Source organism: Argiope bruennichi, chromosome 5 (genome assembly GCF_947563725.1).
Source record: "Argiope bruennichi chromosome 5, qqArgBrue1.1, whole genome shotgun sequence".
Lineage (NCBI taxonomy): Eukaryota > Metazoa > Arthropoda > Arachnida > Araneae > Araneidae > Argiope > Argiope bruennichi.
Window position 1 is genome coordinate 128,752,871 of NC_079155.1, and position 14,927 is coordinate 128,767,797.

Genomic DNA, 14,927 nt, shown 5'->3' on the forward strand with positions numbered 1-14,927 from the left:
TATGTTTCTATCTGTGAACATTCTATTTCCTATAATATAGTTCTTTTCGTAAACAAATTCTGTCTTATTAAGGTCTCTTTATAAAGTATAATCAACTTCATTTCAATGATAAATGTTAAAAGTTTATCGTATTTACATCCTGAACACAGAATTTTGTTTTCTGATATGTAATTTTAAGATTAAATGAATTGAAATTGACGCTTTCTACCGTAAGCTAATGGTTTTTTCATAAAGAATAGAGTAAGATATTTATTGAGTGTTAGTACATCATATGATTAAGGAAAATCTCGAACCGTACTACAACTTTCGATTCTCAAATAATCAAATCATTGGAACGTGACGCTGACTTTTGGTTTGTAAGTTTACGCCAGTTGACGCAATTCTTAATCTATATTTCTGTTTATTTAATAGATAATTTTGACTTTCAAATTACTCATAAAATAGAAAGAGGTGTGTTTACCTCATATTGCAATGTTGATTTGATTTAGTATTTAATTTTTATCATTTCTTATAATACGAACTCTTTTCTTCTTATTCCATAGGTTAACTGCTGTCTTGTTACGAGCTGCAGAACGGGAATCTCGTTTGAATGTAATTTCTCGTTTTGAATGTAAATTTCGCCATTAGCAGTTTATATTGTTCTTATTGTGTAAGCATAACCATTTAAATTTATATTTGTGTTGACGACGTATGGTAGCCATCATGAAATTCCAATACAAAGAAGAACATCCCTTTGAAAAAAGGAGAGCTGAAGGTGAGAAAATACGAAGGAAATATCCTGATAGAGTGCCCGTAAGTATTTTGTTTATTTTGAATTCGAAGGAGTCACTTTTGGTTAATATTAGTACGACTGGAATATAGCAGCTATTCTTGTTGCATATAAACTATTTTAAATGGCTGTTAATATAAATGTCCTTGAATTCATGAAAAGGAAAAAAAAATTAAGAAAATTTTTTGCATGATTTTATTTATCCGAAATATTATATTTTTAAACTATCATTTTCACATTAAAACTTTTCATAAGTTAAGTAATTCTTCTATGTTCTGAATTGTGATGTGATTTACGTAACAGATTTATTATTGTTTTTATTTATTTATGATTTTTTTTTTTTTTTTGAGAATCTTCTGTTTGCTTTTATGCATTGGAGAACCATTGTATACATATTTTAAAAATTCTTCGTAAATTTGTAATCAAAAAATGGATAAAAAATACTTTAATAATGCATATTATCTTGCATATAATGCAAGAATTCTGAATGTGCGCAATCATGTCGTAAATACGATTTGAAAATATATAAAGTATTATTACGTTTTTCATTACAGATTAAAATAATATATTACAAAGACTGAATTTTTTCTTCATTTTACTTTATTGTAGCTATAAATATTTTACTTTTTTCGTATTTTGTGAATGCAAAATTTAAATACATTGATTTTTTTTTTTTCCTGTTATGCATTTTTGTTTCATTAAATATCACTGAATCATCAAAAGCAAAACTCAGATTTTTTTAGAATGGATTTTGTTACCCAACCAATATTGAATTTTATGATTTTCTTTGGCAATAAATACGAATCTGTTGGAGAAGGGTTATTAAATATCTTTTGGAATTAAATGTTTGTAATTAATTTCCTGTTAATTCAGCATCTATTTTTAAATTAATGATTAGTTATAATCACTTTCAGTTTTGCTTTTGAAATTTAATGTATTAATAAATTTAATGAATAGATAAATTTGGTTTAATATGCAAGAAAGGTGTTTTACATATAATGTTAAAGTTCATCAATTTCTCTGAGCAATTAATTAATGCAAAATATTCCATTTGAGGCATTGTTGGAAATTTGTTGAAAGTGCTGGTAATAAATGAAAAGTAATTCTTTATAAGTTATAGCGAATTAACAAGTTTATTCAAGAATGTTCTCTGCACCTGTGATGGAGATTTTATATCATTAACATTAAACTTTATAATATTATAAATGAAAATGTTGTGAAAGTAATATGCAGTAGTATTTATTTAGATAATTTATAGACAGAATTTTGATCAGTTAGAAATAGTCTAGTTATTAGAAGAATTCTGAAAAAAGCTGAATCTGCTTCTAAATTTAATGAAATAAAAGGAAAAGCACCACAAAATACCCTTTTTTATTTTACAAAAAGAAAAAAAGACAATTATCAATTATGTTCCTTGGGAAAATTAAGTACTGTTTTGCTAATCATGTTGCATAATATTGCTGAAAATGCAGGAGATTTGAGAAAACTTAAGGAAATTGCTTTCTACAGTATGTCCAACAGGGCAATTGCTGTCTTTGATGACATGATGATAGTATATTCCATAAGTAAATTTTAAACAGATTATCTACTTCTGGCTGAAAAAAAAAATTCTCTACAGAATTAAGGATAAAATTATATATTATTGTTTTTGACATACTGTGATTTGATATAGTTCATTGAAAGAAATCTAGTGAAGATTATAAGAAAAGTTAAAGAAGCTATTTGAGAAAAGAGTGAATTTCATGCTAATACTGTCTTTTTTATTACATTAAGATCAAAAAGACAAAATTCATTTACAAAATCTATGTAATGTGTATGCAAGAAATAGTTTGCTTTCATGCAGAATGCACTAAATTAGACTTGTATAATTTATTAATGTTCAAAAATTAGTTTTTGTATTATTAGCACTATTTGTATGGATCATTTAGAATAGATGTAAATTTAAGTAAATAATAAGACACCCTTGCAAGTCTTCTCATTATTAATTATAGTACATGTTCTCCCAGTCAATGAACTGATGAATTGTTATATATATATAATACAAATTTTGTATTTTTAAACATGGTTTGTTTTGGAAAGAAATAAATTGCAAACATTTCAGAGTACATTTGTTGCCACTATAAGTTTTAGAAATTTTGTGTGGGAAAAGTCTTTGTTATTATTAATATTATAGATATTAAATAATTAGTCATTGTTGATATTGAATAGAGAAAAGATGTATTCTTACTTAATCAAAGGTAGGTATGATAAGAAATTAGGTTAATTTCTATAAAGTGATTGGTGGGGGAGGGAAGAATACAGCAAAAGATTAACTATGGGAGGGATGAAAATACTTATTAATAAGTGATAGAAAATAAATTCATATATAAATTTAAAAATAACTGAAACTTGTAGAAATTTTTATAGCATATAGAGAATCATCCTGTGAATTTGATGACTAGGCAATAAATGTGAACTTTTCCTATTAAATAAAATGAATGAAATGTTTCATTTTAATACAGGATAGTATCCTTGTGTATAACATCTATTTTATTTTGAAACAACAACATGCATTCTTAATAAATTGCAAAGAATTAATATATAAAGAAAAAAGTAGTGTTGACTTATTTTACTTGCTATTACTTTCAGCAAATTTGTTCTAATTTAAATGATGTTGTATAGTTTATTTTATTTGGTAAAACAAGTGTTAATTTGAATAGTTGTTCTTATGTTGTTATGAAGTTTTAACAGTATGCTATTTTAACCTATGAAAAATTCTGTTTATAAGTTTGACAGTGTTTATTAGAATTATAGATAAAATCTTGACTATCATACTGTAATTTCTTTTTTGGCAAATTCTATAAAGACAGTCTAATGATAACCAATCATATATGATTTTACAAAAAAAAAGGGGGGGGGTTGTTTATTTAGAAGGATTATATGCATTAATATTTCTATTTTAGTGTTGGCTACAAGTGTATGAAAAAAATATTTAATTTTCATCGTGTGTTTGAATTTGTTCAAAATAGTAATTTCTGATTTACATGATGCTGTGAGGTCTTGCTTTTCTGCCTATGTTTGAAAAACTGAATATTAGTTCAGAAGTCTAGAGAAAACAGTGTGCTCTTCTAGTACAGCTCCCCCCCCCTTTTTTTTTACCCCTTCTCTTTGTCAGAAATGAATTTTGAAAAACACTAAGTGTTGCCTCCTTAAAACATGATTTTTGTTTTCAATTCAGTTTATCAGTCATGTTATTGTTGCCTGTGTCATGGTTTTATACTAAAATAATTTCACTTTAATATAGTATTTAACTAACATAGTTTGAAATTTTATTCTGTAACATTTTCTTTATATTTTGAATTTTGATATATGCTATGTTAAAGGGTGATTTAAAAAAAAATAGAATGGAAGGTGATAACTACAAAATATTAATTGTGGACGATTTATTTCACAATTTTGACTTCTTAATCATATATACATTTTAAACATTAAAAAATATATTTTGTATGAACTGCTTTACTCTTTATCCTCTTTCTTTATCTACTCCATTGTTATTCCTTGGCACTTAAAAAAAAATCATCCTGATTGAAGCATTGCAACAACCGAGTCTACCTCTATTGAGTCTCTCTAAACATTGCATTTTGCTGTTATTCCTTTAATTTTTCAAATTCACTAATTTATTAAATTTTATCTAAACACGTTCCTCATAGAGATATATCTGCTATATCTGGCTTGGGACTTTATTGTAACTTATTTTTAATATTACAGTTCGTATAATTATATTAAATCATTCATATTTTATTCATAAATTCCTGGTATTATATCTAATTCTCTTGGTAACTCACTTTTTTCTATTTTTTAATCTTTGAAATATTGCTTCTCCAGGTAATTGTTGAGAAAGCCCCCAGAGCACGTATAGGAGATTTGGACAAGAAGAAATACTTGGTTCCCTCAGACTTAACTGTTGGGCAGTTCTATTTCCTGATTCGAAAACGCATTCATCTACGGCCAGAAGATGCCCTCTTCTTTTTTGTGAATAATGCCATTCCTCCCACCAGTGCATCAATGGGCACCCTGTACCAGGTAAAACAATAGTTATCAATTAAAAAAATTGCTGATGATGGCTTTTTTAATATAAAATTTGAATCGTAGTTGTTTAAATTCATCTTGACTTGTTTGATTTTATTCAATGCAGAGTTCTTAAAATTATTTTTCAAGATCCTTGTGGGATCTTAAAAAAAAACGTCTATTCAGGATTTCGGTTTCCTCTCTACATATATTTAACATTTGACACTTAAAAAATTTCTAAGTAAATCAATCTGACATAGATTTTGCATAGATTTCAAAAATGCATTTTTGCATCTATTTCACAGTTTTGTATCATAGAAATATATATATATATATATATATATATATATATATATATATATATATATATTCAAAAAGCCTTGCTATTAACAAATCTTGCTTATGAATAGGTAATTTTTCAATTAAAAAAATTGCTTTGAAAATTATGTTTTATTTACTTTCTGAACCTGTTGATTTTATAATTTCAGGTGCAGTTATCTATAAATAATATTTAATTGTACGCTTCTCTTAAGCTTTGTAATTTTTAATTTACTATACCTGTTATTATTTATTACTTCTTAGCAGTTTTATTATTTTTTTGTATGCAGTACCTTAATAAAGGTTGCTGTTATTATATTAGTACTAATTACTATCACAAAAATTTGATATGGGTTTTTTCTTTTTTGTCTGGATCCCATTAATGTAAAAAATGCTAATATATATATATAATAATATTTGCATAAAATGTCTTATTTTAAATTTATTGTGCTATTATTTTCTTTTTCACCTGAACACTGGAATTTCTTAATTCCATGTTAAGTTTTTGTATAGTATTTTGCATGTTTTTTAAAACTTGCTGAATGCAATATTGGTTTCGCCATTTGAGTAAGATGTAAGTTCCTAGATGCTTGGCATAGAATACTGCTAATATTAATACGTTTGTGAAAAGAATTCTGTAATTATTTGTTTTAATTATACTAAAGCTGCTTTTTTTAGATTCTGTATTCTGAAATGAGAGGTGAGGAATAAAGCTCTTATTGGAAATAGTAGTTGGTACCAGACAAACTACACTGACCATAATTGCAATCATTTTGGAAACAAAACATTCTAATGCCACACAAAATTTCATAAATTGTATATGAATATTTGACATGAAAATTGATTAAGAATTTAAAATTCCTCACATAATTTTGATTCTACTTAAAAAGCTTATCCAGTGACTCCAAGTCTATAAATAATAATAAATCCCAATAGGAGTCCCCTGAACAATTGAATGCTGCTTCAAAGATTTTGTGATTGAAATGAATTGTGCCTAAAGTATGTATTGATTGGAAATCCAAGTGCAGTAAAAAATTACAATAAAATAGTTTGATTCATCTATTAATCAACTTAAAATCAACTATTAATTTCAAATTAGAAATTCTTGGACCATTTTGGATGACTATCAGCAATATGTGGAAATGGTTGGATACTAAAAACATCTTGATAATAACTTCCATCACAGTTGACTAACTTGATGAACAAACTTTTCAAATTGGTAGAAGGGGATAAATTCTCAAAAATTCACCTGCAGTGATAATTTAGTATTCTGTGGTCCGGCTGGTATTTGTCCTGAATAAAAGCAAAAAAGGTTGCCAGATGCAATTTTTATGTGTGGAATCCGCACACACATATGTGCTTGCTCTACCAGCTGTACTGTTTGGTACATATATACTTTGGAAGATAGATTTTTTTTTTTTTTGTTACATTTTTACTTAAATTTTATTTTTCTACCGTAGCTTCCAAAAATATTTTTTAAATGAATGTAAAAATAAATTTTACACCATTTTGAAATGTAAACATTTTTTTTAAAAAATTAGCTTTGGATTATTCTTTTTCAAGCATTTACCAAAGAATGTATACAGATGATATATTTAATTTTTAAGTTTAAAAGTGAGTTTGTTTTTACTTCCAAATTTCTGAATAAATAAAGTGCCTTAAGATACTGCAAATTGTAGTATTTTTATATTTTTCGTAAAAATATTAGTTTGATCATTTTTTTTTCTCTCCTCTCTCTCTCTCTCTCTTTAGGAGCACCATGAAGAGGATTCCTTCCTGTATATAGCATATAGTGACGAGAGTGTGTATGGAAAGGATAATTAGAACATGTACTTTCTCTACTTTCTTTTTCTGTTTGTATAAATATCACTTGAAAGTTATTACAGGCCTTCCCATAAGGCTGCAGATATAAATTTTATTGAAGGAATGTGTCTTTTCTCTCGCCTGTGTATTTGTTCAGTTTTAATGCCTACATTCTTTTGTTTTGATTAAAATGGATGTTTTAAATCAGTATCCTGTGTTTTTGTTTCATTTTTAATAGACATAATTTCTTGCAGTAACAGCAATGGTGTTAAGAAAAATCTCTACTAATGATTAAGAAAAAAGGAAGCATTGATACTTTTCAAAGCAAATTGTTTACCTAAAGCTACTGCATGCTTTGGAGGATGAAAAAAATGTGTACCTTATAGCAATTTTTTTAATGTAATTCAAAACTATAAAATTGAAGTTTTATACGCAACACAAGTATTACCCCAAAATATAAAAAAAGTATTACCAATTTTCATTCCTTTTCAAAATTTAAATTAAAAAATGACATCAATTCATTTGATATGCAGTTTTTTTCCCAAATTTTAAGCTTTAAAAAAACATATTTTTGTCTAATCTATACTTATATAAAGCTCAATGTGTGTGTTGGCGCTCTACAGGCCAGATCATTTGACCTAAAGCTACCAAATTTGGTACATGTATACCTTGGAGGTCGGGAATGTGAACCTGGGGTCCCTTTTTTGAATTAGAATTTTAATTATTAATTAAAAACTAACTTTTCCGCCAAAAAATCGTTTCATTTTCCCCACCGCCAAATGAGTAAGGCTTCAGTTTTTTCCCACTCTAATGAGGCTAGGCTTAACATTTTTCGGCCGATTATTTCAAACGATTGTTTATTTTCTTAATGTTTGATGCATTTAAAATTAAACATTGTTAATTAATCGTTCTGGTCATGATGAATCTGAGAAAATTTTGTTGACAAATTCTTTAAATATTACATAAATTAAGAAAGATATTCTTTAGTTCCTATAAGGTTTAAACGCTCAGTGACTCTGTTTTCAGTATTCATATTACAAAAAAATGCTTTGTTTCCGTAAAAAAGTATTACTATATTAATTGCAGATTAATCCTTTCCACTTCAATTTAAAGTATAAATTGTACGGGAACTAACAGAAAATTAGAGAGATGCATATTACGTTATGACTGAAGGCCTTTATAATATTATGAGTGAATTATATGACTATCCCAAATTTGAAGTTTTAAAATATTTTAATGAAGAAGCTATTAAAATAGGAATTGCATAAAATATTTAATTATTAAAATTTTAACGAACATTAAGATTAGCGAACCGGCTGGTTGCCAAATGCGGCTAGTTTTTAATAAGAAATTGCACTGTTGCCTTCAAATTCAAATAATTTTCCTTGCTCAATCAAGTAGTTAATCTCGTGATTTTCTTCATTAGAAAGTTTTGTGCATTTTGCCTGAGGAAACTGAAGGTGAAATTACAATATCAAATGAAATGCAGTTAAAAGGTACATATATATGATAATTACATTTTTATAGCATTATGAGATTGTGGGTCTCCATTAGGAAAGTCCACATGTACAATGAATCAAGGTTCCTATTGTCTTTGAAAACATCTTGAATTTTATTCTTCTGTATTGGGGTTCCTTGAAAATTAAACGAAATTTTCATCATTTTCTGATTTGTGGATCGAAAAAAAGAAAGAGGGGAAAAAATTCCAGTTCTGAAAATGTTGCTGCATGATTTCAGATGGCATTATAATGCACATTCCAGGGTGTCCGATTTCCGGATTAGTTTTCTTTCATCGTAATTAAATGAGGGAAGGCAAGGTGTGTATTAAAGACTTTTTCAAAACCTAAAAACTAAGTTTTGACTCTTACCTTAGGGTTATCTTTTCATATATCATTTCATTTAGGTTATCTTTCATATCTATGTAATCATTTATCAGCGAAAAATAAAATCATTTTGAGCCAGTTTTTAAGATAGGCCTGCGACTTAAATGAATGCTTTGATTGTTTCCTGCATTCAAGTTGGGCATTACAGAATTTATGTCAAAATGTGAACAGTTCATAATCCTTTAACATTCTTTTTCTCTGATAAATTCTTGAAACGTGCAATGCAGTATATAAATATATATACATACTACCAGTACAGAACCTTCTATTTTAACTCGGCAAGAAAATTCTATAATTCATCGGGTTGCGGCTGCTTTCACAGTGAGATAAATGGAGGGCTTTAGTACTCGGTAAGAAAATGCGTATTATAACAGTGAATTTTGGATAAAAACTTTGTCTTTCTGATAATGGTGGCAAGGAAATGAATTCATATAACTAGGGCTTTTTTAGTTATCCGTCTAGTCCATCCGCCACATTAGGCCGGTTATTCGACCTAATGAGGATATACCATATTCGGGAGTATACTGTAGTCAATTTTCAGAAGAGAAGAGAGGTAAACATTAAAATGAATATTTTGTCACAATGAATACGTATAAACTCATTTTTTGAATATGATTTACACTTGGAAGCACTGCTGTGTAACGTTTTTCGAAAACCAATCTCCACTAAGTAAGATATATGGGCATTTAATTTTATTTTCACCATTTTTTTCCGATATTCAACCATTATTATACCATTTGAAATCATAGATCATAAGTTTTTTTTTTGAATAGTATTATTATTTTTTCCCCCTGTCTACGAATTAGTACTTATAATCATTTTCTAACAACTTTTTTGCTTGTTTTTTCGAAGAAAAAAATCTTAATCTAAAATTTTATATTTCTATATTTTAACGTCTAAAATTTATTTTTGATATAATTTAGCTACCTTAACATTCAACAGCTAATTGTACAAGCCTTTTTAATATCTGTTTTTGAATAAAATTTTTTCCTCTTGCATTAATAGCCTTTTATTTAAAAGCGAAACCCCGATTTTCCCTCCACATCTAATCTGTTAACATAATCGGAGGCATATTTAGAGGCTATACTTAAGAACCAATTTAATAGCTTAATGTTAAAATTTTTCACATTTTGACTTCATAATAATTTGATTGAACTATTGGTTTTGTCTTGAGAATTCAACCAACTGGAAAAGAAGAAAAGGGACTTAGTAATTTGGGAGAAAGTCAGCATGAAAGAATTTTCAATGGGCCCCGCAGCTGGAGATAATATTACGCCATTTATTGTGTTTCCATAATTTTTATAAGCAGAATCCAGAGTGGGGGAGATTATTCGTATAGCTCTTGTAAGGATGCATTTGCATTTGGCATTGTTCCTTCAGAGTCTGGCTGATCTTAACAAGTATAGTCCAATGTTTGAAAAACATTCAACCAATCCTTCAAACAAAGCAATTGAATTTATTCTTTTCTGTTTTGAAATAAGAAAAAAAGAGCCCGAAATTGGATATGTGATTTTAACTCTAATCGGCCATTCTGCTGTCGAAGATATTTTACGAGAAATTTTTTATGAAAAAAACTGAAATTGGGGAAAAAATTGTTCATCTATTCCAAAAAAAAAAAAAAGATCCATTAGAAAAAATAAATTGTAAACTTTTGACTCATTTGAATAATGAAATACAAAGGGAAAAAAGGTTTTACCTTTGTTGAAAAATGAGCATAACGAAAGATCGCATGGGATTTTGAATCTCTTGCATAATCTAACGCATATATATATATATATATATATATATATATATATATATATATATATATATATATATATATATATATATATATATATATATATTATTCGAAAGTTCGCCAGCGAAGGAACTATACCTCAACTTTTTTATGAATGGGGAACTTCCTAAGAATTTTCGGAGAAACAGGTGTCTAGAGAATTCTGTTACTGCTGGATGAGCAATAGAAATGATATCTTGCATCGAAATCTACAAGTAACAAAGATCCTATATGTCTGGCTGGATTTTTTTCATTATTGACCCAAATACTCCTATTTTTTACATTCTTCTTTATAGACTGCCTATTTTTTGCACGGGATATGAAAAAAAAAGGATCATTGGCTGCTCGGAAATTTTCAATGTCATGAAAATTGGAAGTTCTTGAATATCTAAAAACTGTAGATATCAATTCTTTGATTTCTCAAAGATTCGTATGCCGTACAGTTGGTCTGATTGATTTCCCTTCATATATTGTTCAACAATATTTATTAAATTAACATAAGTTTAATTCCTAACATATATATATCATTCAATAATCAAGCTTAATAATAAGTTAAAAATCATCTTCAGTTGTTTAGATTGTTATGTTATCTAATATATAAATATGAATTTTTGTTTGTTCGTACCTCATGTGCTGCCGTACGGTTCAACCGATTCCGATGAAACTTTGCCGAAATATTAATTGCACTTGCTTGAAGGTTATATTTTAAAATTGACAAACGACAGATGTCATTCAGAGTCAATCGCACATATACCAAACAAAATAAATTATTATGATTGATGCAATCAATGTAAGTGAAATAAAATCGAAAATATTTCACGCAAGCACTATTTTTTTTTTTTTTTCTGTCTCTTCATTAATGAATTGTCATCAACACAGGGTGGTGCCATTCATGGTGCACAATATTTTGTCTGCTTCAAACCGCACATATTATTCAGAGTTTATCTCGCACATATAAAATAGAATTATTATCATCGATGCCGATCAAGTTAAGTTATATATAATGGAAATTTTCCAGAGCAAACAGTAATTTTTCTATTTATTCAGAGAAGCGACAAACGATATTTCGATTTTAAAAACGTATATCGTGTTGATTGCTTCGACAAAAAATATGTCCCCAAACGTTTCTCACTTAATAAATCTTCCAGCTCTGCACGTAGAAATAAGCCAATTCGTGCTTTTCAAACAAACGAACTACAAGCGAGCAATGAAGCAGATCGTTTATGAATTGCAAATTCCCGTGCTTCAGAATCTCACGATCAACATGCGGCAAGAATCGAAAGACAACGTTTATGTGCTACCTGATCACGCGCATTAGAATCAGAAGACCAACAAGCAGCAAGAATCGAGGCAACTATTCTTAACAGAAAGCCGAATGGGAAGATGTACGCATTCCCATCGACATGCCTTTTGACTTCAAACGATTGCAGTTCCTCATTTGACATTCTGGATAACCATCAACAAGCCGCAAGGTCAATCATTTCAAGTGTGGACTGAACCTAGAAAATCCGTGTTTTTCTTATGAGTATGTTGGATGTTCACGAGTCGGACAGCCAAGAAATTTATTTGATTGTGCTGAAGGCGGAAAAACATAAAACATTATCTACTCTAAAATCTCTTGAATAATAAAGTAATGTTGGATGCATTTGAATCACTTGAAAGCACTTGATAATAAAGTAATCACTTATTATCAAGATTATAATGATAATAAAGTAATGTTGGGTGCACTTGATAATAAAGTAATCACTTATTATCAAGATTATAATGATAATAAAGTAATCACTTATTATCAAGATTATAATAAGTGATAATAAAGTAATCACTTATTATCAAGATTATAATAAGTGATAATAAAGTAATCACTTATTATCAAGATTATAATAAGTGATAATAAAGTAATCACTTATTATCAAGATTATAATAAGTGATAATAAAGTGATCACTTATTATATTGAATCACTTGAAAGCACTTGAATAAGGAATTAATGTTGGATGCTCACGAGTCGGACAGCCAAGAAATTTATGTGATTATACTGAAGACGGAAAAACATAAAACATTGTCTACTCTAAAAGCATTTAAATAATAAAGTTTTAAAAAAATTGAATAAATATTACCTGTACTTCTTCTTTATATATCATTAAATTTCAATGAATGTATTCAGTGCAGATAAGAAAATAAATATTTTTCTGTTATTCCTAATTAAACAAGATAGCTATTTAAAATTTCAAGCGATATAACCAAAATTATTTCTTCTGAGGCAGCAACGCTCCTGGTACCAGCTAGTTTTGTCATAAAATTTAAATAATGTGAAAATTGCTTTACATTATCCGTGCGTTATATTTAATTTGAAATTATGTTCATTTAATTCTCTCTCTCTTCATTTTCTATTATTTCTCATCATTAGCTCGTACAATTCTTGTTACCCACACCATAAAAATTGCTATCATTCGCGAATAATTAAATTTAAATTACATATTAAATGTTTAATTAATTCAATATAGTATGAAATTTATGTTATTTTGAAGGATAATTAGAGAAATTTTGTTTACCTCCACCCAATATTTTTTTCCACCACCCAATAAAATTTTTATGCTGCAGAAATCTGTGAACAAATTGTTGAAAAGGTAGAAGGCAATAGAGATTGCCATAAGCATTAATAGTGTAATAAAAGTTTACTCTTAGAAACAGGAGATAAGTCAAGTTTTAGCTAAAGACTATTAATTTTTCAGTAAAACGTTTATTGAAAAATTAAAAATGTTTTATTTTTAATTCTATTAATTTTTTAATAAAATTGTACCGTAAAAATGTACCTTTATAGTTTTAATTCGAAGTTGATCTATGTTTTTTATATTCTATTCTCTGTTATTTTTTTAAGCGTGATAATTACATATGTGACCTTATCCTGCACAATAAGAACTTTATTCTAGCCGAAAAGTCCTGTATTTTTATAAATGTCTGTAAATTTTGAAGCCTTTTAGATTTAAATAGCTAAGTAAGAGGGCGGCGTCCTGGGCGGAACTTCGTGCTACGCCACGGAATTAGAGCTTCTGCCTGTCTTTAGTATGTATTGTAGTTCAATGCAGCAGTTGCTTCTTTTGATGGTGTTTTTTATATTTTATGCCCTTTTTTCTCAATATGGATATTTTCATATAATGCATTTTAAAAATTTTGCATTACATTTGCATTTTATTAATTACATGAGAAAAATTTGAAAAAGTATTATCTATGATGTCAGTCATCTCTGAGATGAGGAGGCAGCAGACTACTTTTAAGTGTAGATCAGAAACTGTTACAAGATTATGAAATGTAACCAACCTATAACCTATATTATCACACCCTCAATAGAAAAAAAAAACTTTTTTTTTCTGATTTTTAGAATTCACGTTTAGTTATAACAACAGGATTTTATCATGGAACATTATACGCCGCATGTTTAAACGTTTGGAATATTGCGACTGAAATAACATTTACGCAATTTTCGTTGGGCTGACTGCAGTTCTATTTAGAAATTAAATTTCATTTAATGTTATTAAGTTCATAACCAGTCACCTATTAATATCGAATTTTCTGCTCTTGTTTGCGAATTTGTGTTAAATTTATAATTTGTATTCTTTCAATTTAGCATTCAAATTATTTTATTGACAATTGTAAACAAAATCTGATCCAACCATCGAAACTGAGATGTATTGTAAAAATCAACTTACACAAAAGAAGTCTTGTTCAGTGTTTTCATAAGTGAAAATGGAATAGATGACTCAAGCACATAGATAGAGTAATTAGAAGTGCTTTAAAGTACAGCAACAACGTTCATCAGACATTTTGTTACATAATACTCTCCATGTTAAGTCATTATACCAGAAGATTGTTCGTGTGTCATTTAAAGCACTTTAATACGTAGAATGAAGAAAATTCGTAAAAAAGGTTCATAAATTTGATGCAACTATATAAATACGTGATACATTTTGAGCTAACAATATAGGATTATTTGTATTCCCCAAATTCTCCTAGTTTAATTCTGCGAAGTAGTAGCAAATGATATTTTTCAAATTTTGGAGTTTGTGTTCCCGAGATGTCGGAAACTGGTGCTTTTATCCTCATTGTAAATTTTCGGAATAAGAATTTTCTCTGTTTTTGTAGAAGTCACGCAAATTCTGAGTCATCTGCAGGATTTTATCTGAATCAGTCTGGCAATTTTTAAGACGTTGGTTTCAAAAGTCTTGCTGTGGGAAAACTGCTTTTTAATTCATTAGTGCATCCTTAATTCATTAATGCAATTTGACAAATAATGCAATTCATCTGTTTTCTGGTTAAACCATGAATCAACAACAA

At 28.2% G+C, this 14,927-nt stretch overlaps 1 protein-coding gene across 2 annotated transcripts; it reads left to right on the forward strand.

Moving 5' to 3' along the window:
* The first annotated feature begins 215 nt into the window (after positions 1 to 215).
* Positions 216 to 7,145, forward strand: LOC129968579 (gamma-aminobutyric acid receptor-associated protein). 2 transcript variants are annotated; one of them, XM_056082607.1, is made up of 4 exons: positions 216 to 356; positions 543 to 792; positions 4,634 to 4,831; positions 6,887 to 7,145. In XM_056082607.1, the coding sequence occupies exons 2-4, from the start codon at positions 691 to 693 to the stop codon at positions 6,956 to 6,958; spliced, it is 372 nt and encodes a 123-aa protein (XP_055938582.1). In that variant the 5' UTR covers positions 216 to 356; positions 543 to 690; the 3' UTR covers positions 6,959 to 7,145. The 2 variants fall into 2 exon arrangements, with proteins under 2 accessions (XP_055938582.1, XP_055938581.1); XM_056082606.1 differs by having other exon boundaries at positions 307 to 450.
* Positions 7,146 to 14,927: the final 7,782 nt, after the last annotated feature.

Bases quoted from the DNA above. Each gene is read 5' to 3' on its own strand.
- LOC129968579 (XM_056082607.1), top strand. From the start codon at position 691: ATGGTAGCCATCATGAAATTCCAATACAAAGAAGAACATCCCTTTGAA. The intron at 793-4,633 runs GTAAGTATTTTG...TTGCTTCTCCAG, and splicing joins AATATCCTGATAGAGTGCCC to GTAATTGTTGAGAAAGCCCC. The intron at 4,832-6,886 runs GTAAAACAATAG...CTCTCTCTTTAG, and splicing joins CAATGGGCACCCTGTACCAG to GAGCACCATGAAGAGGATTC.